At 43.1% G+C, this 25,852-nt stretch overlaps 2 protein-coding genes and 1 long non-coding RNA gene across 5 annotated transcripts in view; 1 reads left to right on the forward strand and 2 right to left on the reverse strand.

Moving 5' to 3' along the window:
- Positions 1-1,319, reverse strand: part of cdk12 (cyclin-dependent kinase 12) — a 30,726-nt gene extending 29,407 nt beyond the window's left edge. The window contains exon 1 of one of the 2 annotated variants that reach the window (XM_048245088.1): positions 1,094-1,319. The gene's annotated coding sequence lies outside the window, so the exon portion shown is untranslated. Of the gene's footprint in view, positions 1-682; positions 703-1,093 lie in introns of those variants that run through there. The other variant, XM_048245090.1, reaches the window with a different exon arrangement.
- A 2,984-nt stretch (positions 1,320-4,303) lies between these two features.
- fbxl20 (F-box and leucine-rich repeat protein 20) lies at positions 4,304-17,296 on the forward strand. The gene is made up of 15 exons (XM_048246243.1): positions 4,304-4,586; positions 8,047-8,108; positions 8,915-8,969; positions 9,466-9,540; positions 9,751-9,845; positions 10,131-10,199; positions 10,535-10,630; positions 10,913-11,039; positions 11,639-11,713; positions 14,617-14,747; positions 14,998-15,058; positions 15,334-15,378; positions 15,976-16,032; positions 16,251-16,463; positions 16,868-17,296. The coding sequence occupies exons 1-15, from the start codon at positions 4,545-4,547 to the stop codon at positions 16,973-16,975; spliced, it is 1,311 nt and encodes a 436-aa protein (XP_048102200.1). The 5' UTR covers positions 4,304-4,544; the 3' UTR covers positions 16,976-17,296.
- On the reverse strand, positions 16,994-24,777 carry LOC125296364. 2 transcript variants are annotated; one of them, XR_007193743.1, is made up of 3 exons: positions 24,719-24,768; positions 24,538-24,565; positions 16,994-17,075 (listed from the first exon to the last, which is right to left on the reverse strand). It is a non-coding gene; the product is annotated as an uncharacterized LOC125296364 (long non-coding RNA). The 2 variants fall into 2 exon arrangements; XR_007193744.1 differs by lacking the exon at positions 16,994-17,075 and adding an exon at positions 20,622-20,668 and having other exon boundaries at positions 24,719-24,777.
- Between the last annotated feature and the right edge of the window lie 1,075 nt (positions 24,778-25,852).

The raw sequence follows: 25,852 nt of genomic DNA on the forward strand, positions 1-25,852 counted from the left end.
CTCGTCACTGACATTTAATAGTGGGCAAAAAGATACCGTCGCTGGCCCTTCCTGAGGTTAAGAAGATTCTTCGTTGTACAGAATCCATCCAGGTCCAGCATGTTGTTTAAAGTGGAAAACACCAGTTCAGAACGGTGCACTGTAATCTAGTATCTCATGTCTTTGCCATGAGAGCTGTCACTCCATCAGGTAACTCAGCGACAGCCTATCCGATGTGAACCTCGAATCCCGCCCATGGATCGCAGTTGCTTCTGCTCACCTGATAAGGGCCTGAAAGAATGTACTATGTGCAACTCTTATGTTAGTCACTGTGACAAACTTTCTAACACAAACCAATGTCATCCAGTTGCATTCCACCAAGGTAAAAGAAAACGCTACCGACGTATACATTTGTATTACTTTTATTGTGAAAATAATATCATGACCACACCATTCCCCTGCCGAAACATACTTTAAGTTTTTGCCATATGTAATAAAACGACTAAAAAGCTAAATTGCAAGATCAGATTGGAGATTTTACCAATTTCTCATCATTTGCCTACTCAAGAATCGACTTCTTTTGCCACAACTGTCTTTGCCCACTTAAGGATTTGCGCACATACTACATCATTGATAACGTGTGTCTGACATTTACTTCTAATTATTACAACTAGTGTTTTTTAAGTGGTGAAGTTACACAGACCTGCAATGCATCCCGTGATCAATTGCGCGTGGAGACCCACAGAGCCAAGCGGGATCACGTTAGCTAACTTTAACGCTGCCTATATGTTAGCTGCTGTTGTTGCTACGTAGCTAGCTCAGTACGTTACCTTCCGCCATTCTGGGGAAAAAACCTGTTCAGGAATAATACTCTAGTAACCAATCGAAGAACACGCATTATCTTTAACAGAATTCATACATACAGCTTCATTCAAGAAACTGAAGAGCAGCGTGGTAACGTTACCACAATACGTTACGATGGGTTGTTAATATTACACCAGCTTAGCTAAAGTTAGTTAGCTAGCGAGCCTGTGGTGTCGCGGCTAATCTAGTCGGCTAAGTTAAAAAAAGATACAACAGTGCCTAAGAATGGAATCACAACTGTAGATTTCACCTTCATTTGTCTTCATCTGTGATGATCTGATGAAACGCTGTACGACAGATGGCAGTTTTAAGAAAGAACGCTATGTACAACAAAATAGTTAGCAAGTACTGGCAACATCCATATTTTCCTGAGCATCCTTTCGTCGCAGAGTAGTGTCGTACAAACGAAGGCGACGGCTAGGAATTTCGTGCGCATCTTACTGCGCAACTCACACAGCTAACATAAGATGCAATGGTACTAAAATTGTATTGTGATTTAGCATATGCTGCATTTGATGATGTAGGTATCATCTGATGATAGACAATTACATTGAATCAAAACATTTCTAAATATTTTTATTTCTAAATTATTTTAGAAAACTTTTTTTTTGCATCATTCTATTTTTTTGTTATAAGCTATAGGCTACATTGTGTAGGCTACAGTGTTTTAATACCTCTGTATGATTGTGTGATGATAAAAGTAATAATTAATTTATCATTGACATAATGTATCATTTGACATTTGTTTATAGCCTAGCTAAAAGATAGCCAAGATAGCCCTATTTATTATAAGCTTTATAACTACCTTTTAATAACCCACATTTGTGTGGCTTCATTGCAGTCATTTACAGTGGACATCCATAGCAGATCAAAGTATACATTAGAAGCATAGCATAGTAGGACAATGATGTTAACGTTTACTCACTTATATTAGGCTATTATAGGCTTTTCAAAAACATTGGTCTGCAAAAAATGTTAGTCAAAATTCTATGAGGATAGTTTTGCCATTAAACTCATCCAACCACTTTCTTGACACAATTGGTCTATTCCAGTGGTCCCCAAACTTTTTCTTCCGAGGGCCACCTCACTATGCCTGGCTCTAAGAGAGGGCCAGAGACTCGGAGTATATTAGTAACCATAAATAGCTTAGTGCTGTGAACAACAGCAGTCTACCTTAGTTGAATATTCCATTACATTTAATCATAGGCGACTGCAATTTAATACCATTGTTAGCTGTGTTTATATTGCAATCATGCCATATCAGTGTAAAATGTAGCTCAAATGAAATAATACTAATAAAAAATAGCATTCCCAAAAGTATTAGCAGGGAGTCCCACAAGTGTATTTTATTCAAAATGTGTGAACTCTGAACTCTGTGTCTTTGCATACACAGCTCAAGTTGTGAACAAGGAATATCCTACAAATAATTTGAAGTTCTCAAACTATGAGAGTTTTATGAAGTGCTGGCAAAATCATCTGAAATGACCACTTTCACTCACCTGATGAGAACTGTGAATTTGTATGAACATTTGAACGAGTGAATAAAAAATAGAAATAATTATCCCAGAAAGTCCCAGAAATATGATTTGAATAGAAGTTAGTTAGTTATTAACAACTATTGATAAACTTGTAGAATACGTTGAGCACTGATGCAGTAAGCATAAGCCTCTTACATTGTTTGCAGGTAGGCCTACATTTCATTCCGTGTTCGATGGCAAACGCGAAACAGCGCCAAAACAACCACCAGTGGACAAAAAGAGTATTACATGTGTACTGTTAAGACTCGTCATAGAGAATGAATGGGGGAAATTACGGAGGTTATAGTTTGACGATGTCGTACTCCCATGCGGCATGGGTATGGGGATTGAAATCAAATAAAAGAAAATAAACGGAGAGCAAGTGTGCGGACCTTCTTTGTTACTGGATCTTGGACTTTTGGCTCCTGCACCTTAATTTGGATGTGCGCACGTCCCCAAACTGAAGTAGCCTACTCCCATGCGGGCCAGATGCTATATACCACGGACATGTTTTGGGGGGCCACCCAAAATGAGGTGGCGGGCCGTAGTTTGGGGACCACTGGTCTATTCTATTCCTTAACTGTGAATCAGTCATCAGGCTATAAGTGAGGATAACCACCCACCCTACACAGCAAATGTCAGCAAGTAAGCTACAGTGAGGGGCTAATTCATCATTATATGATATTAATAGGACTACTAGGTCTATAAACCCACGATTGTGTTGACAAATAAGGCCTATGGCATAGGCCAGCATTTTGATTCGATTTCTTCTCTATGGAAAAGGCTAAAGATCAATATGTAGAATTTCAGCATTCAAAGCAGCTCCCCACTGTCACTACGGTTTCATTTATTACTTTAGATCTGCTTGGCAAAGTAGACTAGACTAAAGGCCCACAACGCTGCAGTCTGAATTATAAATAATTTAACATATTTAAAAAAAAATTAAAAATGAATGGACATTGTATGAGGCCCACAAGACTGTGATTTAGCTTCATTGCTTTGACACAAACATGGGTCCTGTAAAAATATTTGTAATAGTTTAGCCTGACAGACTATCAGTGTCTCAAAATCAACTTAAACTTGGTTTAAAAATACACATTAGGCTGGCAGTTTGAAGCATATTCATCAAATGATCTCGAATCCGTAGACCACGCTTCTTTTTCCCGCTTTAATGACGTCAGAATAACAATCTCTTGATTGGACAAATACGCTCTGGAGGCGGTGTTAAGTGCAGGCGGAAGTGCAGGTTTCACGCGAGCGAGACAAAAGTTGTATCCGAATGTTGCTTCCCAAAAAGTAGAGCAATTTGTAGAGGCCATGGCCACCCTACATGATTCAGATTGCCAGACCTCGTTTCGAATAAAATAAGATATAATATAATAGCTAAAATATATATATGTCCTAATAGGCCTATGATAGCGGATGGAGGCCTATTCGGACTAGGTTAAAGAAAACAGTGTTTAACAGGTTACGTTTTGACGTCTGGTTACATGTTAGGCAACCCTACATCAGCAGGCCACACATATACATAGCCTACACACATGCTACAGTCAATGAGTTAGGATAGCTTAGTCAGGCCTCATGTTTACTAGGCCCGATGTGGATTTTTGTGTGGCGTAAGCTTCATGGTTGCAAATGTATTAGGTTATTCAAAAAACAAATCGATTTAAATCAGAATAGCCTATAGTTCAAGGGCCTATATGGTCTAGCCTGTAAAAACGTCATATCAAATGTTTCAAAATGCCAGTCGAATGGCACAGTTGAAATATTTTTTTTTTATATATATATAAAAAACAGTAGCCTAGATTAATTAAAAGTTGAAACTCTTAGATTATGCCTGTCTGGCGACATTTGTTTTAAAGTGCAATTGCGGACAAATAAATAGTCAAATGCGCTTTTAGATAAGGGGGGGAGGACGGAGGAGGGGGGAGACACAGCTAGAAGAGAGATAAGAACCAGACTTGTCTATGGTTCGGGCTGCATCGGCTTCTAGCCTACAGAAAGCTAGCGCGTTAGCTTCACCCTGAAAACAATGAATCACACATCCACGGCTACCTACACAACAGTAGTATGATTGGTTTGGATAGGGTTGACAAGGAAAGCACGGACACCGACATATTTCTGTTCTTTTAACAACGGATTCGTTATCCTCCCCGCTCGAGTCGGGCAAAACCACCGTTCGCGATGGGTAAGGAGGTGAACGGGGTCTCGCGGAGTCGGTTTGAGGTGAGTATTTTTATCATTAGGCTAATTGAAAATGATTGACAGTTCATTTAAACGTCAACATTGAAATGTATGGAACGTTTGGCGAGTTTCTATGTGGGTTTCTTGATGATCTCGCATTGTTATTATCCTAGCTACGTAAGCTATAGACGGCTACTGGGTTAGGCTACTGAGTTTGTCAGCTTCCGCAGTCAGCGTTAAGGATTAGGTCAAATAGGCTATTCTGTTGTTTTCGTATCATGAAATGCGAGAAACGCTTTTGTAGCCTACACATACGAGTTAGTATAGTGATGTCGAATAGGCTGTGATAGAGGGCTATTCGACATCTTTAATCATTGAGCTTTGATAGGAAATGTTCAAAGGCAATGTTTCGTCCTCTTTGTGCCATCAAAACAAAGACAATAGCGTACAGATAAATCTGAAACGAAATGTCTTCCTTGACACTGTCTAGTATAGCCAGACTGCAACATTCGGGCCTGCTGCATCTTTCTTTCTCTCGCTGAATAGGCTAATCTGGCGGATTTGGGGACAGGGGCGGTTGTGTCTAATCATGGGACTGGTGTGGGCGCTTATGGCCGCTGCGTCTGCAGGGCCCTGCGGCTGCCACTGCAACAAACTCGGCCAGTAGCCCACGACACGGCCCCAGTTTTAACTACCAATTGTTTTATTTTTCAACGAGAGAATCGAGTGATTTCTTCGGTTATTTGTTAATTTACGAGGAAAGTAACATGAAAGTGGTTAAAGACAATGTTGACATTCTGGGTGTGTTTTCGAAGACGGTTGATTTGCATTGAACACGGCAAAACTTTGCGTCGCTGTAGCCTAGGCTATCCTCTTGTGAAGAATGGCACCATTCGGACGATATTGCGTTTAAGCATATGAATGTCTCTCCCTTACTGTTTTGATGGGGGGGGAGCTGTGTGTTGTGACCGTGGCATTGCTATGCTATGTGTACCCTTCACAGAGAGCTGGGTTGTTGTTTAATCCCTAGCTAGGCGGCGTGGGATTTGCGTGGTTTTATTTATTTTTAACGGTGCAACAGCTGACGGCATCGCAGATCCAGGCCTTAGCCTACCTTCTGGCCTGGAACCCGACAGCTGCGCCTGATACGTGATCAGTGCCTTATTAGCCAATAACAATGGGCGTTAATAGAATTTCGTCTGGGGGAAATCGTTCATTTGCATGCCAGTCATTTATTGCATTGGTTTAGCTATGCAATGTTATTCTCCACGGAGGTCGACGAAAATGTCGAATCAACAACAAACGCTTGTTTAGCCTACTGCATCGATTTGGCATCATCAAAACTCGTATGACAACAATGATGGTATTGACGAAATGTGGGCTTTAGGCTTACAACATTTGGACTAGGCTGAGAGAGTTGTTATGGTATGCCTTCGCGACAAGCCGACGCAGTGGTTGTCTGGACGGCCGGCACGTAGCGAAGCAACATACCAAATGCGAATAACCAGTAGCATTGACAGTGCGATCCACACCTAAGTAGCCTAACTGTTGCCATGAACGCATGGTTTTGTCACAAGCCTTTAGATGTGACTACCTCTTATATATCAGTAGCCTACAGAAAATATACAGAGCATGACCAATGCTGATTGGCTTTGGCGAAGGTCCCACATTTTGAGTGGGATGAGTAGCATCGACCCGTGCATGTTAATTGGCACATTAAAAATGCCCGAAATTAGAAAGCTAGTGACCATCCAGTTCCAGTATCGGCTCATGATTTACACACGGTTGCTGTGATGGCATGGTCTATGTTTATGTGAAGGAGTGAGCGTGTGTGCGTGCGCGCGCCTCGCTGTCGCCCCACTATGGTGCACTGTAGAGGACTAATGTACTATTGACCCAATGTCCAGTGGATTGTGTAATCATCTGACGGATGACAGGCATGTGATCATGTGGTAGACAAAACAAGGATGGTAGCCTACCTCTGAGGACTTAGCCAGCACAAGTGCCTGTGGTGGTAGCCTACCATTATTATGGCTACCAATATTATGTCTGCATTCTGCAAAGTGTTGAATGACATTATTACCTACTTAAGGGTATCTGTGTGGTTCTAGGTGTTTCTCCGGAGATATTATGTTTAATGAGTCAGTTGACATCATCTGACGTGTTACAATAATTTAGTCATGTTTGCACACATCACACACAGAAAAGCCCCCCTCTCTGCATTAAACACTTTAACTGCTTTATAGAAAAAAGTAAAGTCATACTTTGCTATGATGCTGCTTTTAGCAATGACCTTTCCCCTCTAATGGGTAGCACATGCTGGTTGCAGTGGTGGTGGATTCATGTCTCAGCGATCCCAGATGCTGAATAAGTGTATTGCCCCACTGTATTCAGCTAAGGGTGGTGACTGGGCTACACAACTGAATGTAAATATAACAGTTGAGGAAATTTCCGGTTTGTTGTCGAATCTTTGCCCCTTCCCCCTTCCACCCATCACCTGTGTAGATAGATATGTCAGTTGTCTGGGGGTCAGAGGTGTAAGAGTCTGTCAGGACTGCCTGAACCTGTAGCATGATTAAGGTTTCCCCAAAGTTGTAGATTGGTTTGGATATAATACTATGCCCATGTTACACCTAGATCACGGTACACCCTCTATGGATTTTGGGCTTATTAAAATGTTAAGGACAAGGATATGTTTTTCCATCTGAGGCTCCTCCGCCTTATTGCACAGCTCAGTATGTCTACATTAAACATTTCAACTGCATACTTGACAGACTTGTCACATAGTAAAGGGTACAGCAGTAAATCATCTCAAAGATAGATTATTATATGATACAGTTTCCATATGTCTGTCGGTCTTTCTGATTTCCCTTGTCTTTCTCCATGGACAACACATATAACATTTTCTGTCCTCATACATGAGCTCTAACACTACAAAAAAGGACCTCATAAAAATGACCTCTCCATGACTTTAATGAGTGATGGTTTGTCACTGTCTCTTCACCCTCCCCCCCACACCACACACACACACACACACACACACACACACACACACACACACACACACACACACACACCCTCTGGTTCAGCCATGTCCTCACAGTGCCCTGCCTGCCTTTCTGTAATGCCATCCTCTTTATCAGCCTCACTCTCCTCATGTCAGGTCTCTCCATTCTTTCTCTCTCATTTTCTCTTCCCCTCTCTCTTCCCTCCACCCCCTCCTTCCTCCTCCAGCTGCTCTGTGATTGTGGTCTAACGCTGACCCTGTGTGAACCCTATGACACATTGTTGCTATCAGTCACTGTTTACGAAAACAATACCATTTATATTACACACACAATCACAAACACAAACACACACAAAAACACACACACACACACACACACACAAACACACACATTTTGACGGTTGGCTATGAACAACAGACTCCTCAGTGTGAGCCTGAGGTTTGTACAGTGCCTGAACTGTGTTGATTGAGTCAATGTTTTCCATCTCCCCTCAGATGTTCTCAAACAGCGATGAGGCTGTGATCAATAAGAAGCTGCCCAAGGAGCTGTTGCTTAGGTGAGTGGCTCCCTGTGCACTACTGAGGGCTTCTTAGGTTGCCCACTTGCCTAGGTCACCATGACTTTCTCACACACTCCGCTGCTTTTGTATATGTAGAAGACTCACATACACACACAGTGGTGTTCTTGTGGTAGAGCAGTTTTTGTTAAATTATCTGTCACACACACACACACACCTGTTACATTATCTGTCTTTGTCCGAAAAGGATTCAAATTTAGTTGACACAGGGACCGGATCAATGGAACATGCCAGGGGCAATGTCTCCTTTTCTGACTACTCACCATGCATCTCTCTGTCTCTTAATCCTTTCCCACCTCTAGACACATGCTCACTCTCACACACACACAAACACACACACACACACACACACCTCTTTGGGAGTTTATTATGTAGTCCGGATGGTAGCTGCCATGGCATATAAAACACTGAAATTGACTGTGAGGAGAGCGGCCTGGAGGCCCTGAGCAAACAAAAAACGAAGGCCGTAACTCAAGCCTGGGCCTCGACTATGGAGATAGTGGGACACTGGGTGCTGACGCTGTGGGGACCTTAGCTGTGGCACATGGGCCTGATTTACACTTGACCAAAAAGGCCCCCAATGGCAGCCATGTTTGACCTACACCAGCACTCAGTCACTGGTAGGCACAGATGCTCAAACATAAGAAACAAACACAGACACACACTAGCACATGCCATCTTTTTCTCTGTCCCCCCTGCTCAATTACTTATTCAGAATCCTTGACTATCCATACTGGATGTCTATGGAAACCAGCGATGCTGATCTATTATGGTCCGTTTTCCAGAATTTTCTCTTTCCTGGATGTGGTGACGCTGTGTCGGTGTGCACAAGTTTCCCGGGTAAGTCAAAAGCATGGAAGCCCACAGCTAGTGTTAAACCAATAACACGATGGATGATGAGGTTCAGCTCAGTAGTTTTCCTCTGGGTACATATCTTGACATATAGCATATTGTGTCATTTTTAGTAGTGGTCCAATTATCTTCAGCTGGTCTTTAGTATCTATCCAACAATAACAATATCTTCTGGGGTGCAATAAATGTCAGCTATTTGGGGTTACGTCAATTCAACACAGTGTGGTTTGTCAGAAGGAGATACTTTAGGACCGTAATATATTTATTGTGTTTGTATTGGGGATATTGTCATGGTTGTAAGAACACACCTTGTGTGTATAATGTTTGAAGTGAGTGTGTGTGTGTGTGCGTGGGGGGTGAGGGGTGGTGGTGTGAGTGAGTCTGTGAGAGGGTGTTGTTGATCTTTGTCAGTCTCGTGGTGAGTGTCATACTGTGTGTGTCCTATGATGAACTCGTACACACTCTCCCTCTCTCTCTCTGTTAGTCGTGGAACGTGTTGGCTCTGGATGGCAGTAACTGGCAGCGCATTGACCTCTTTGACTTCCAGAGGGACATTGAGGTCAGAGAACCCCACCACCACCACCACCACACCCCCACACACACACACACACCTCCAAACACACAGAACTCAATTACACCGTTTTTCTTATCCATCATTATTTCTGTCAGTGTTTCCTGGTTGTGCTGCTTCCTGTGTCCAGAATATTTTCTTATAATTCGTATTAATTATTTATTGTTCTTGACTGCTTTGTTTGTGGATTTGTTGCAGGGCCGTGTAGTGGAGAACATCTCGAAGCGGTGTGGGGGGTTTCTGCGAAAGCTGAGTCTCCGAGGGTGTCTGGGCGTCGGAGACAGTGCACTCAGGTGAGACTGTAGAGACAGGTAGAACGGGAGACCGACTGGGGGAGCGAGAGGCAGGCAGAAACCAGCAGAAAAGAAGACAAGCCGAAGGCACAGAGCTCAAAAGGAAACCCTTAGTCATTGTTATTGAAGTTCCTCAGCTCTCCTCAGGTCTTTCTTAGTCCCCACTGGGTAAATCACTCATGAAGCAGAGAACGGAATGAAAATGCTGCTTTGAGCAATAGAAGTGTAGCCCAAATTGGGATCTACTCTCATAACCTAAAGTACTTGTGTGCTTTTTACTTGTAGAACTTTTGCACAGAATTGCAGAAACATCGAGCTGCTCAGTCTCAATGGCTGCACCAAGATCACTGACAGGTGTGTGATGTGTGTTTTAATTCGCTCTACCTGGAAATGGATTGGTGGGATGGCATTTGTCTTAACCACTGTGGTTCTCTGTTTGTTTCTCTCAATCTCTTCTGTACTTCTTGCCCTCTCGCTCTCTCCTTTCTTTCTTTCTTTCTTTCTTTCTTTCTTTCTTTCTTTCTTTCTCTCTCTCTCTCTCTCTCTCTCTCTCTCTCTCTCCTTTCTTTCTTTCTTTCTTTCTTTCTCTCTCTCTCTCTCTCTCTCTCGCCCTCTCTCTCTTTCTTTCTTTCTTTCTTTCTTTCTTTCTTTCTCTCTCTCTCTCGCTCTCTCTTTTTCTCTCTGTACAGTACATGTAATAGTCTGAGTAAGTTCTGTCCCAAACTGAAGCACCTGGATCTTGCCTCCTGTACCTCAATCACCAACTTGTCACTGAAAGCACTTAGGTGAGATTCTCCGTGCACTGGACACACATGTCTATTAACACCCCCCTCTGTACATCAGATCTTCAGTGGCCATTGTCTCGTAGTTATTTCTGTTCCACTACCAAAAAACAGCATATTGACCACATGAAGTACAGTGCCATTAGCACTGTGCATATTCCAGTCTGCTGCCTGCTGTTACACACACACACACACACACACACACACACACAAATATACAAACACACAAACTGTCCAAATATATCTCTCTGAGATGGAGTGATCAATGTCTGTGTCTGACTACAGTGAGGGATGTCCTCAGTTGGAGCAGTTGAACATTTCCTGGTGTGACCAGGTCACTAAGGACGGGATACAGGCCCTGGTGCGATGCTGCCCTGGACTCAAAGGCCTCTTCCTCAAAGGCTGCACTCAGGTACCTCTACAGCACAGCTTTGAGGAACCATCTCAGTAGCAGCAGAGAAACATAGTTGCTTTCAGTTGGCATTTTAGTATTACAGCCCTAAATCCAAGCCTGTTATGTCAGGGTACTAAAATGGCCAACATTATAATGTCTTTCCCAAAATGAGTTCTGATTAATTACTCGTTATTATCTTCATGCTTTGACTGAAATTCAAGCCTAGTCTCCTGTTAATGAATGCATGTGTGTGTGAATGTGTGAGCTGGCTTTCCAGTTTTACTCTGGGAATGATCTGATACATGGTGGATTGAATTAGCTCATCGTCACTGTCTTGAAATTAGGGCCCACGAGCTGTCATGATTGTGTTATACATTGACTTCATGTGGGTGGGGCAATATGAATGGCAATTTGGCTCTGAGGAGATTTGTATCTAATTGCAATTCTGAAAACTCCCCCTTCTCTCTCTCTCTCTCTCTCTCTCTCTCTCTCTCTCTCTCTCTCTCTCTCTCTCTCTCTCTCTCTCTCTCTCTCTCTCTCTCTCTCTTTGTTGTCTGTGCTTTTTGTCCCTCCGTGTTCATATTATTTCTCTCTGTCCTTCCTGTTCCTGTGTCCAGCTGGAAGACGAGGCTCTGAAGCACATCGGAGCTCACTGTCCAGAACTGGTCACACTCAACCTGCAAACATGTTCGGTAAGACCTGCCACCACACAAACACTATGGGCTGGTTTCCTGTATATGGAGTAAGCATTGTCCTAGACTTGAAGAGAACTTCAGTTGGAATTTCCTTTAAAAAAAGGCTTTAGCCTAGGACTATGTTCAATCCATGTATTGGAAACTGGCCCTATACAGGGAGATGCATAAAGAAACAGGCAGAAATATTGGACTTGAATCACATACAAATAGACTTCAGACTTGACTTGCAAATTGCCCTTGAATGATGTGTTAATAGTGTTAATAAGAATGAACACGACTCGGTGTAAAAAAAATCTGAAAGGAAAACAGATGTGAAAACAAGTGTCTTCACATCTCGGTCTAGTCTGAAGGGATGAAATGCAGACGATTCCAAACACACCGGTATGTCCTATGACCTGCTGTTCTAGACCTGATTTACGGCAATGTTGTTACAACATGTGAGGGCACAATAAAAGGGGGAAACATAAAAGGTCAAGGTTAGGTTGGGTCACACTGGGTTGAATGATAAAAGCTTACACAACTGTATGTGCAGTATGGCAGACCCACCAATGAATAGCTCCCATCAGTAAACAGTGGAACCTTACTAAGTGATAAGAGGAGGAGGATATGGTGCAGGGGCAGGACATGTATGGTAGTGCAGCCATTAAGATTTGCTGTATATCAACCAATGGAAATCAAGGGACAGATATAGGATTGGCGTCTTCTGCAGTGCTCGAATTACGTGGGAGCCAGAGGGAGCCGAGCTCCCTTAGAATGAGGACTGGCTCCCATGAAAACAACAAAAAAACAAGTCAAAAATCTGAGGGGGTCTCTCATATCTGAAGGTGTCTGGCATTGTAATTTAATCTTAAACAACGCTCATTATCCATCCCTGCGCCATCTCTTACCATTAAAGACGTTAAATTAAAATATATGCTACTACTGGACGTAGACCTACCCTACGCTCTTGAACGCAGTATGACTGCACTTTACCACCACACCACTAGACTATGTGCAAACCGCATACGATCGATTTTGACCGCACTCGCAAGTCCGAAGAACTCACCCTGCTTTGATGCGAGTGTTTTGTGTATTTACACAGGCGTTCATTGGGATAGCCTTCATGGTTTGGATATGTGCTGAAAAAGTCCTGTTTGCTATTGAACTTGCGCTTCGCCTCTTCTATGTTTATTGACAAAGTCATACATTATGGCCCATAATACAGCCTACTTCAATGATTGTGTGAATTGATCTGTAGCTATCCTCTGCCATTTAGAGCTCCGGAAAGTTCCCAGATATTTTGAAACATCTGTTAGCAATCTCTGATGCCAGAATATTTAATGGCTACCCGACAACATCTCAGTGCAAATTCCAAAATTGTTTGTTTATTTATTTCCACACACGAGACGACTGAACACCCAGGTGTGTACAGTAATGTGTACAATAGCCTATAATACTAGAACATAGTTTGGCTGCAATGGCTTTATTAATTTCTGCCAGTTAGTGTATTTTCCCTGTGTATAAGTTAAAGACTACATGCATTATTATGTTTGACACTGAGGATAGCCTATCTGAGACGGTGGTCTGGTTCAAATGAGTTACGTTGTGAAATTGAGAATGGCACTCCGACTAAATCGTTTAGTCTATTTCTTTGTATTGTGAAATTGAAATGAAATATGGACTATTGCAATCAATCATATGTTGAAATTAATTAAAAGGAATCGATTTCTATGAAAAATATCTGTCTGGTGTGTGTGTGTGTGTCAAGTTATAGCCTAGGGCCTACCATGCACATACTGCGCAAAAGCGCCACTCGCGCCTAGGCTATTTGTACCGCCTATAGGCTATGCACCGGATGTGCCAACTTTTTTATGAAATAGAGAGACCCCATCAAAGACAAAAAGATAATTCGAGCCCTGGTCTTCTGATTTGTATGTGGAGTATGGAGTAAGATACAGCCGTTGGAGTTGCAGTGGTGACGCTGCTTTTATGGAAATGATATGATGCACATAATGAGATTTGTTTCTTTCATTTTACCTTTTTTACAGACCATAGTAGTTGTGTAGTGATTTTGAAACACTCTTTTTTTTTTTTTTTTTTTTATAAACATCACATCAATTTCAGTCTCATAATCTGCTATCCATGGCAGGTTAGATGCAGGGCTACACCTATGGATTTGCCATTTCTCTTCCCTGCATCAAGCCTGCAGTTTGGCTGTATAGAGACATCAAAACTAGGTTGAAATATGCATTTTGTTAAGTGTGCAGATGTGATCTCATAAACAGCAGCCACAACCATTTGTTACAGTGAGATGCACCCAAACACCAAACTGCAGTCTTAATCAAATTACACAGGGCTTAATCAAATTACACAGGGCTTCTATCGCCAGTCTAGCTATTTTTGACACTTTCAGGCTGACATGTGTACTGCAGACCTGACACAAACTCAGCTTGAAGACCTGCATTTAAATCTTTAATGATGTTTAAATATTCAAATGTAATTACAGACAAAATGTATAAACATTCCCCACACACCTACTCTCCACATAATTATTCAATGAGGATGCTGGGATGATGGTGGGGTTTGAAGAGGGGGCAGACTAGGAGAAAAGGCAAGGCAGGGATGATGGTGGGGTTTGAAGAGGGGGCAGACTAGGAGAAAAGGCAAGGCAGGAACATTTGAGGGAAAGCTGTTTTTTCCCTTCCCTGTGTAACCTACATAGTTAATGTTGTGTGAAGTCAAGCTGGGCAACACATGAATCTTTTTGCTTTTTCCCTGACACCTCCCAATCCCCTTCTTTTTCCCTCCCCTACCTCTTCTCTTTTGTATTTCTCTCTCTCTCTCTCTCTCTCTCTCTCTCTCTCTCTCACTCTGTGTCTCTCTCACACTCTTTCTCCATTGTGTTGTGTGCGTGTGAGTAGCAGATCACAGACGAAGGCCTGATCACAATTTGTCGAGGGTGTCATCGCTTGCAGTCCCTGTGTGTGTCTGGCTGTGCAAACATCACAGACGCCATCCTCAACGCGCTGGGACAGAACTGCCCGCGCCTCAGGTACACCAGTATCCCAGACACACACACACAGACAGACTGACCCCCCCACACACACACACAAACACACACACACACACAGGGCCACTACACCGCACCACAGCCCAGCCCAGCCCAGCCCAGCCCAGCCGGCACTCATCACAGCTCATTCCACCTGTTAACCTCGAATACCTTCTGGTCTTCTATTCTCATGCCCTTTGTTGTCTTTCTTGTTTGTTCTCTCTCTCTTTTCTTCTTTCTCTCTCCTCTTCAGAATACTAGAAGTGGCTCGCTGCTCCCAGCTCACAGATGTGGGCTTCACCACACTAGCACGGGTGAGTTTACACACAGTCTCTCACACTCTCACTCTCACCCTCACTCTCTCACACATACCACCTAATGTAGCCTCCTACCATGTGCAGAATCAAGGCCTACAGTGTATGGAGGCTCAGACAGGTGATATAGATAGATAGATAGATAGATAGATAGATAGATAGATAGATAGATAGATAGATACTTTATTGATCCCCAGGGGAAATTCAAGAAAATGAGCTAATATGAGCTGATTAATGATGTTGTCAAACGTGAATGATTCTCCCGTCCCCTGCAGAACTGTCATGAGCTGGAGAAGATGGACTTGGAGGAATGTGTGCAGGTAAGCAGACCAAAAAGGGACTACTGAGAAACCAACCCATAGCCCAACTTGTACACATACTATAGTTATACAAATGAGCAAAGAAGTTTTCTGGACAAAGCCAAGCCTGTTTCACATTCTTATCTGCTCCGGTGATTCCTAAAAAACTAAACACCTCAGTGTTTCCCAGAGAATTCAATTCCATTTGTGGTGTTTGGTTTGCATAATTAACTTGAATGCAACAGCTTTAAACAAATTAGCACAGCGTGGTTATGATGCTAACCAGATTTAAGCACAATTTAGTGCAACCTGGAAAATCATTGTGCGGTGGTCAATGTTGATATTGTGGTGGGCCGCCACAAATAAGCAATGGATGGGAAACATTGCACCTTAAACAGTAATGATGGATGATTTGAGTATAGGAGAAGTCACAATAATGATGGATGATTTGAGTATATGAGAAGTCACAATGAAGTCTTGTTCAATATGCTGAAAGCCCTCTCAGTGAAAATCATAGAGGTGCTAGGAAGTAGCAGGTGCCAATCTAAGCAGGTGAAATAGGTGTGGAAGTTCATCTCACTCTCTACTGTCTCATCCTCCTCCCTCTCACTCCCGTAGATCACAGATGGGACACTCATACAGCTGTCAATCCACTGCCCTCGTCTTCAGGTTTTGGTGAGTATGGAAAGCTCTTTTAATTGTTTTATTATAGCCTACTTGGTTGCATTTCATCTTTGGGATGTTGTTGATCTGAGTTCAGGAGATATGAGTAACATGTACTAGTTTGACTAGTGTATTGATCTTGTGCCCACCCCCACACTAATGGCTGTGCTCTATGTGTCCGGCTCGGTGTGTGTGTCCGGCCCCATGTGTGCCTACGTGACGCCCCTCAGAGTCTCTCCCACTGTGAGCTGATCACAGACGACGGCATAAGGCACCTGGGCAGCGGGCCGTGCGCCCACGACCGACTGGAGGTGATCGAGCTGGACAACTGCCCTCTGATCACAGACGCCTCGCTGGAGCACCTGAAGACCTGCCATAGCCTGGACCGCATCGAGCTGTACGACTGCCAACAGATCACACGCGCCGGCATCAAGCGCTTGAGAGTGAGTGCACACACACACACACACACACACACCCCTGCACAGTGCACACACGTACATATCGTATCTAACTGTACACATGCATATGTGTGAATAAATGGCATACACAGGCCTGCTCGATACAACCTGAAGCTTTCTGAGCCAAAAGGCTGCCAACGGATCATGCAGTATGGAGTGTGAAAATGATGCAAACATATGCCAGTGCCAGATATGTAAACAGACCACAAACACACACACACACACACAAACACAGACATACGTATTCAAACAGACTCGATTCACACTGATGCATCACACTCTCAAGCTGCCAACAGATTATCCTCACCTACCCCAGATGTCTTTGCCAAAGTCTACACTCACACACACACACACACATAGTGTAAATCTCTCTCCCCTTCTCTTTGCAGACTCACCTGCCCAATATTAAAGTGCACGCCTACTTCGCTCCTGTGACTCCACCTCCATCAGTCGGCGGCAGCCGTCAGAGATTTTGCCGCTGCTGCATCCTGCTATGATGTTACCACGACAACCACTGCACCAGGATTACCTGACCCCTGAACCCAGGTGCACGTGGCGCCGTGCCCCTGAAGAAGCTGCTGTGAGCAAAACAGATGGCTACAGAGAGAGAGAGAGAGAGAGAAAGAAAGAGAGTACCACTTTTATATATACAGTACACACACAAACACACACACACAAACACACTCCAGACCAGTACAGACCTGCACAGTAAATGCAGACCTTCTGTGCACACATCTGCGCACACACACACACACACACACACACACACACACACACACACACACACACATACACACACACACACACACACACACACAGTAACTGCAACGCCACTACATTCCTGCTCTTCCAGGGCTGCGTTCATGATCAGTGGCTACTTTCTTGAGGGCTTCCTCAGCGAGTCCTGAAGGCTTGGCCAGCCTCAAACACACCGGCCGTGATCCACCCTAATCAGATTACCCATAAACCACTGCACTGGGTGGCCACACAGACACGCGGGCCACCCGACCCAACCACCCAAACCACTTTCACATGGAGTAAGCCCAATCCAACCATGTATGAAGCGTGCTTCTTTTAAAATGAGTGCAGTCCTAATCGGGCCTTTCTAGAGAAAAAAACAAAATGGTTGGTGTTGAGTGGCAACATTATTTTGTGATTACGGAACTTGACCTATCTACCCACTACGTAGTATATGCTGATCTGTCAGCTGTTACTATGGGCCTTCCTGTTCTAGTGGAACCCCCAAATTAAATGACGTTGATGGGTTTATGTTACTCCGAAGAAACCACTGAACCACAGCTTTAGGCAACCCCAGAATTCCCGAAATGTCATCAGTGTGAATCTGTGAATCAGTTGAGCACTACCTCTGCACAGCAATGCATGGAGAGAAGATGGGGGGTCATGTTTGACATGTTTTCACCTCCTGAACGCAGCCCTGGTGTCGTTTACAGCGACTAAACTGCCTTCTAACTTTGTTATTCTACACACACACACACACACACACACACATGCACATGCATACACCCAGACACACACACAGTCTCCACATACTTATCTGGATGTGTTTTGTCTAGTCACTGTAAGACACTGCCCTCAAACCGACATGTTACTTCAAGCCCTTCCAGCTCCATTATGGACACGCATCAGTCCGCTGGACACTGGCACACATCCCTACACACACACACACACACACACACACAAACACTTCAACACCTTCTCATGCTGTATAGTATTCCTAGTTTAAAAGACATGCAGTTGCACATATGGCACCACTCTCCATGCCCCCAGCCCTTCTCTGGCTCTCTCGCTCTCTCACACTCTCTGTCTCCATCAAATTCAGAGGCTGTGTGGTTCTTCTGAAGAAAGAAAGTTGACTATTTTTCTAAAGCGTTGTGACTTGGACGAGGGACCTCGCAAAAAGATGCCAAAAGATGCATGATGTTACGGATTTAGTTTTTTAAAATCTACACCTATATACGGAGGCGCTGGGAGGGAGGGGCTTAAGACCCCATGACTAGCTAATCAGATGACGGCAAAGAGAAGAACTTCAAGATGGCAGGAGGACAAAAATGAACTCTGAACTGAACTTCAAGACAGCACACACAAACAAACACATTCAAATCGACACATACACTGACACACACACACACACACACACACACACACACACACACACACACACACACACACACACAGGAGCACGTTTGCACACACTGGATCTGAGTAGAGAAATGTGTTTGTTTATGTGTGTCTACACAGATGAGGATCTTGTCTGGCAAAAAAAAAAAAAAAACCAGCTCGCACATCCTCACACTTGGATCTTTGGAGACTTTACCCGAACCAACAAGACTCATGATGATGATGATGATGATGATTACAACAGAATAATGATGAAAAAAGCAAATAAATAAATAAACACATACATAAATAATGAATGAGTAACTATAACAAGAATCGGACATCCATCACGGTTGTCATGGATACAAACATAAGAGGGCAAAAACAACTGATCATGGGAAAAAAACAATCGTTTTGTTTCTTTTTCTTTTTGCTCCATTAAGGTTTTACGTCTTTTTTTTTTTCTTTTTTTTTTTGTCTGAACGTTGAAACTTTGCAACCACGATCCGCATAAGGAGAGGACCTATTTGACAGAGGGGGTGTGTGGTGTGTGTGTGTGTGTGTGTGTGTGTGTGTGTGTGTGTCTATCTGCGCATGTGGTGACATGTAGTCCCTTCCTCTTTTTTTCCCAAAGCCCCTTTGGACGCTGTGAAATCCCAGTATAGTGCTGGACTCTCCAACTGGAGCAAACTGGAATCAGTGGCAAGGACTTTGGCGGAGATCATTGGACAAGGGGAGAGGGAGGGGCGGCACGGTGGAACTTGCGCTGAAAGTGAAACCTACTCAACCCAGTCACTTTCACGCACCCACACGTACCCTCCCACAACAGCCCGCTCGCTCACTCAATCACACATACACACACACTCTCTCACAAACATTAGAGGGAGATTGGGATATGCTGCCTTGACTGCAGTCCACTCTCCCTCCCTGGTCTTTCCCACACCCCACCCCACCTTCTCTTCCATGGATCTAATGTTCTTTAGTTGATTGGTTGGTTTGTTTTTTTGGGTTCATTTTGTCAGTCGTGTCTGTTGTTCCCACTCTCGGTGGATTACAGTTGGTTAACTGAAGTGTCCGTGTCTGTGTGTCGGCCTGTTTGTCTTTGTTCAGTCTACCTTGACACCCTGTATGGTTCATTTACAGCTCCGTCGTCCCCAGAGAGGAGTGCTTGCCACCCCTTTCTCTGTTAGTGCTTCACAACCGTGTGAGATTGCGTGTGGGATTTTATCAGTGGACTGAAAACTAAAACACAAGTTGGAATCCGGGTGGATGTGAACTCTTGCGGGTTTTGTGGAAATGTACAAAAAAAAAAAAAACTTTATTCAAGATGATTCTCTTGACACTTTCTGGAAACTGATGGACAGTTAAAAAAACTCGTGTGGATTTTTATGTCAAATAATGCATGACAATTGCACTTTCTCAAAAAAAAACAACTTCGCTCACACACCATTTTTAAAGCCCCATGCCCTTGTGTCGACACCCAGACAGACAGACACACACACACACATACACACAGAGACAGAGAAACACTAAAGCTTTCGTTTCTTTCAGGCTCCTACTACATGCTGGCTCTCACGCTTGCCTTGTCATATACTGATGCAAAGACGCACATGTGAGCATAGAAGCAAACTAATGCACACACACACTGTCACAAGCCGAGAGAGAACACACGCACACATACAGCGCCCCTCTCGTTTGTTTTTTAAGTTTTTAATATTCTTTTGCAAATGGTGTGGTGTCTGATTTTGTGTTTGTCCAAGCAGCTTTTATTCTGACCTCAGACCCATCTGTCTCCTGGCAACCTGGTGTTTTTGGTTCTTTGTGTAAATGTTAAAAGCGGCCATTTTGGATGGAGGAGTTGTGTTGTGGGGGGTTGGGGCGGGTGGGCATGGGATGCATCTGAAGAAGTCTGCTGGTGTTGAGTGTTCTGACCCAGGCCAAGGACACTTGGTGCGTGTGACAGTGCGTGTGACGGCGCGTGCGTGCGCGCGCGTGTGTGTGTTCTTGAGGGAGGGTGGTGGGTGGGGACATTTATGGTGACCCGAAGAAGTGTATCCTGAGTAGTCACGACCCTACGGAGGTAAAAGCAAATTCAATTTTGACAATGACTGTAGTTGTTATAATTACCGTAAATCTTCTCCTTTTACTTTTTCATTTTTTTTTTTGGTTTTCTTTTCTTTTTTCTTTTTTTTTTTTTACAATTAACGGATATAAATGAATCTGTATGTATGAATAAATATATAACTATATTATTAAGACCTGTGTTTTATTTCACTGATCAAATAAAAGATCTTGTAAAGTTGTTTGTGGAACGATACCTTAAATAGACAGAGAGGACTAGAGTGTGTACAACTCTTATTATGTCTGGTAGAACTCTTGTAAAATGTCTGGTGTAGCTAAAGCAGATCACTGGTATTTAAGAGATGTCTTTTTGTATGCTTCTCCAAACTCCGTTTCAGTACACCCAAGGGTGAGTTATAAACTCAGTATTGAAACTCCAATGGATCAAAGTTATCAAACCCCTCCTGTCACCTTACGGGCTGTGAATCATTTCAAGCCAATATGTGTCATTTGCATGCTGAATACTAATGATTCCAGTTCTAAGAAGAGTGATTGTTTCTAGGCTACTTTTTGTAAGTATGACTTTTTACAGCTCAAGTTACAGAACCGTGACGGAAATGTGACTATAACTCTTTCTAGGAATACCTTAAACTGCGGGTTGTGTGTGTGTCTGGTGTAAACATAATGTAAAACTGAGCACTTCATTTCAAATGTCTAGATGCCCCAGTGTTTTATGTTTAGGTTCAATTGATCTTGTCTTTACTTTGTCTTTTGTCTCTCTGTTTGTTTCAATCTGATTATACGTATGACATTGTGCCCCTGTCGTTTTCTTTATGATTTAACAGGGGCACAGTCCTGGTTTGTGCAAGAGCCTCTGTTCAAGCCCAAACAGTCGGCAGGTGCTATCGTTTTCACAGTGAGGTCCTCATGCTCGTGTCCTCAAGTAGCCTATCTGTAGCCTGTCAGTGTGTCCTATCTACAGGCTTTCCTCAGTAGGTTATTTACGGAGTAGTTTACTGACATATACCAACCATACCTTTTTTTATGTATGCTATATAGCCGTTACAAAAAATAACTGCAGTTATGGGACAAAAAACTGCAGTTATACTGCGGAAACTACATTGCCATGTCCAAAATATTGCATTACTGCAGTAAAGTGCAGGGCAATACATTTCTTGCATATGAATGGCAAATCATTTCTCCATAACTGCAGTTTTGATGCTCAGAAAATGGCAATTCTAACAGTAATGTTATTTTTTGTAAGGGTGGTTTTACCACAGGTGAGGGGAACTTCTCCTTCATTGGTTATTGCATGTCATGTACACGTGCCTTCCACAAGATGGCAGTGATGCATAAGGTTGTAAAGGTTGCCATAGGAACAGTTTGGTGAGTGAGTACAGACAGCTTTGACACCAGGATTTGTATGTGTCGCAGTGTCAGTGCACCACAGATTTATGCATTTGGGTCGCGTTGATGAAAGCCGGGCAGGGATCTTTCCAACTCTCCGAAATTAGCAGCTCCGGATCCCTACCCAGCAAATGTGCGCCATGGCGATAGCGTCATAAAGACAGACGCACATGGGCCAGCATCTGTCTCCCGCCAATCCTCCGCCAAGAGCAGAGGACTATAAAATGTTTTCTCCGACCTCAACTGACTTCACTGGTTGTACACAGAGACACACACACACAGACACACACACACACACAGACACACTCCTGTAGAGCACCATATCCGCTCCTAGGGCACCTTGATGTCATCAAAAGCTGACAGATCCTTTGTAAAGACTCTAGAGAGGCATTTGGAAACTTTCCTCTCTCCCTCTGTTTCTCTCTCTGTTTCTCTCTCACATGCTTTGTTCTTTTTCCCATTATATAGATACCGGTAGATAGATGGGATGTTTGTTAAGTTGGGGTAATGTCCTCTGGGGGAGATGGACTGGTCTGAAAGGGATGGATGGGTCATGTGGACTCACTGCCCAGGTGTATTTTTCCTGTTGGTCTTTGCTTGTCGTGGATAACCCGTTTCGTCCATTGTGCTGTTTGAAATGAGTGTCTGTAGTTACAGTTTTTCTCAGTCGCTTTTGTGCTTTTCTCACATCACTATTAACATTTGCACAGCAGTTAGTGCATTTCTCAAAACAATTAGTGTCAACTGCAAAACCTAGTGGATAACCTGCAAAAGCATGTCACTTGCTCAAAATGTATAGTCCATTCCTCAAAAGCAAGTATTTGTGTCAATGAAACCGCCAGTGTCATCAAAATGAGAAGTCTTGACACCATCGTTTATGAACAAGATAGTCAAATGGCTTTGTCATGTTTTCATTACGACAGTTTATGCTCTCAGTGTTTTCCCATGCAAAAAAAGGCCAGAACTCGGTGACACTACCTGAAAATGCTCAAGACAGCACTATACAGTGCTTGTACAGCCATTTGAAAACTACAGTAAAGTTACAAATTGCTGTAGTTAGGGGAGTAAGTGAATACAAGACACTTAATATGTACGTTTCACAGTTTTACTGTGCTCTTTGCAATTCTACAGCATTGTGACAGAATCTGATAACTAGTTCACCATTTTGTATGTAATGACTCAAGCAATGAAATGAAGACTATTAGTTTTATTGGGAACGACTATTCAGCATCCATAAGTATAGTTCATTTTGACTGACATGACAAAGCAACTGATACATGTTCAACAGCATTTGCAATTTGTTCAGAGGAAGGAGAAATTGCTACTATGATGGGCACAAATGACTAAATGTTGTGGAGGTTGAACTAATAGTTATGAGAATTTTCATTCTGATCTGAGAAAAGCACCAAAGCGACTGAGAAAAACTGTAATGAAAGCATGACGGCTGGAGGTTGGAAGTTGGAACTACATCAACCCTCAAATGCCACCTCCCTCCTAGCCATCTGTTGCAGCAGGAAACTTGTTCTGGGCACCCAAATGTATAATGGGATTGTAGTGGGCCTTTCCTGTGTCTACGGCACATATGATGTATGTGTGTATTCAAAATGAAGTGTGGGCAATTAAGTGAGCAGTTTTCTGGCCTCTCCCTTTGTCATGTCCATCTCTTCGCTGACAGCTAATAAGCGCATTAGATTATGGGGATTAGTAAGAATGATTTTTGTTGTTGTTGGAAGGATTGCAGCTTTGCCCAGCTCCAGACCTGGTAATAATCTAATGCACACAGAACACACACACTCTTGCAGTTCATTCAATCAGCTGATTAAAAATACACACACACACTTTTACTAGTGATTCCCTCTGGTCTGTGGTACACTGTGACCCTTCTGGCTGTGGTGTCTCAGTTGGCTGCCATGTGCTACCAGTGCTTTGTGACACACTTTGCACTTTGTGTTTCCTTCCTCAGTGACATTTAACTTTTTTTTATAGCATTATTATTTGGCATTGTTGTGTGTAGGATAGGGGTGGACCGTGTGGTGTGAATCAGTACACGTAGGCCTAGTATTCTGTATCAGAATAATTTAGAATTTTAATCATTATTCTCTCTCTCTCTGCCAGTCTACTCCCCACCCTCTGTTTTCATGAGGGAATGAATAAGGAAGCATAATTGCTGATATTTTCGACTGGTTAGTGTTTATGAAAATGTTTTACATTCTTGCAATACCAAAATGTGATGCTGTGCATACATTTTTAAGTGGCAAGTGCCCCTCCGCCTCTCTCATCAACACAATGCTGACTTCACACAGAGGAAATATAGGTTGTTATTATGCTTTGTGTTTCACTATTGGTATGAATCTTGCTAGCTGTCTGTGTTGATAAAAAAGCATAGGTTCCACTTTGCACAACCTCAATCCCTATACCTAGGCTACCTTCCTGTCACTCTGTAGGATATGTTTACACACACACACACACCTACCTATAGGTGAATCTGCATCATCCTCCTTCTGTGAGACAGGATCAAGGTTACATATTGTACGTCATCTTGCAAAATACGCAAGTAGGCTAATGTGATTTTGAAAAAGTGCAAATAGGAATCGTAAGAGTTATATCCAAAGAGTTGAGCAGTTTGCCTGAATATCCATTTCAGCTGTCCTTACCCAGTTCGCTCTGACATACTCAGTCGGAAGGCGCAGCGATGCCTCTCGAGGATTCACTCTCGCTTTTAGTCCGCACTGACCCAGAGGAACATTTGAGGCCGCGTCTGCGTTCTATGACGCAAAGACCGACGGAGAGGAGCGCACGGAGGTATATGGAGAATTGTTGGCTCAGTTGGCTCTAGAGGGCAAGTTGACCGACTGGGACCAGTTGATTAAACACGAGTTCAGCTGCCCTGACAACAACGGTTATTCACATAGCGACATATTCTACAAGCTGTCCCTCAGTGTAGGGCTTCAGATAAATGGACCATATACAAACAGGATATGTTTTTGAAACCCACCATGTACATTATCAAGACATATTCTGCAATGTAGGCAAGGTATGATAATGGATTGCACCGTGTCTTGATTGTTTTGACCAGCTTTACAGCCAGGTTATGACCAGGGTATTTCCCAGCCGTCTTACACTGTACCAAGAGAGCCACTTGGAGTCGACATTTGAAGTTGCACATCGTCAGATTACTTAATTGCTGTCGCTTTAGTGTAATGTCCTTTTTAAATTTCCCAGTAGCTTTGGGTAGCAAAGGACCAGTAGGTGATACAGACGATAATTTAATCAAAGGCGGACAGAGTAGGCCTACACAGCAAGTACAACAGTCAGATGTAAAAGTACTGAAGTACTTGTTTTTAAAAGTACTTAAGTATCAAGAGTACAAGAGTAGCCTACATTTTATAAATATTGCATTACTACTGCCACAGTGCTTACATTTATATACAGAAACGTCCTACATGTCAAGTCATTTTCATCTTTTTACCATGTTGCCAGGGATGGGTAGTATTTCTAATACATGTATATAAAATACATATTTCAAATACAAAATATTTCAGAAAATTGAAATCGTCTGGCGAGGTGTGGCCACGGGTTGGCACATTCCCGGGATGGACCTGCTGCGTCTTCATCCATTGTTTCGTCCAAGGTTTCGTCTCTTATCTAAATCTGACCATGGAGTTGACTGGCGGAAACCTGAAGGTGATTGCTGATAGGCTGTCCCAATCAGTGGCGCCTGCACAATTCAATCACGTTTGAGAGGGAAACAACAAATTGAGGGTTTCCGAGATTTTTCTTTTTTCCTT

The sequence above is a fragment of the Alosa alosa genome, chromosome 6, assembly GCF_017589495.1.
Source record: "Alosa alosa isolate M-15738 ecotype Scorff River chromosome 6, AALO_Geno_1.1, whole genome shotgun sequence".
NCBI classification, from domain to species: Eukaryota; Metazoa; Chordata; class Actinopteri; order Clupeiformes; family Clupeidae; genus Alosa; species Alosa alosa.

Bases quoted from the DNA above. Each gene is read 5' to 3' on its own strand.
- fbxl20 (XM_048246243.1), top strand. From the start codon at position 4,545: ATGGGTAAGGAGGTGAACGGGGTCTCGCGGAGTCGGTTTGAG. The intron at 15,059-15,333 runs GTGAGTTTACAC...CGTCCCCTGCAG, and splicing joins GCTTCACCACACTAGCACGG to AACTGTCATGAGCTGGAGAA. The intron at 16,464-16,867 runs GTGAGTGCACAC...TTCTCTTTGCAG, and splicing joins CCGGCATCAAGCGCTTGAGA to ACTCACCTGCCCAATATTAA.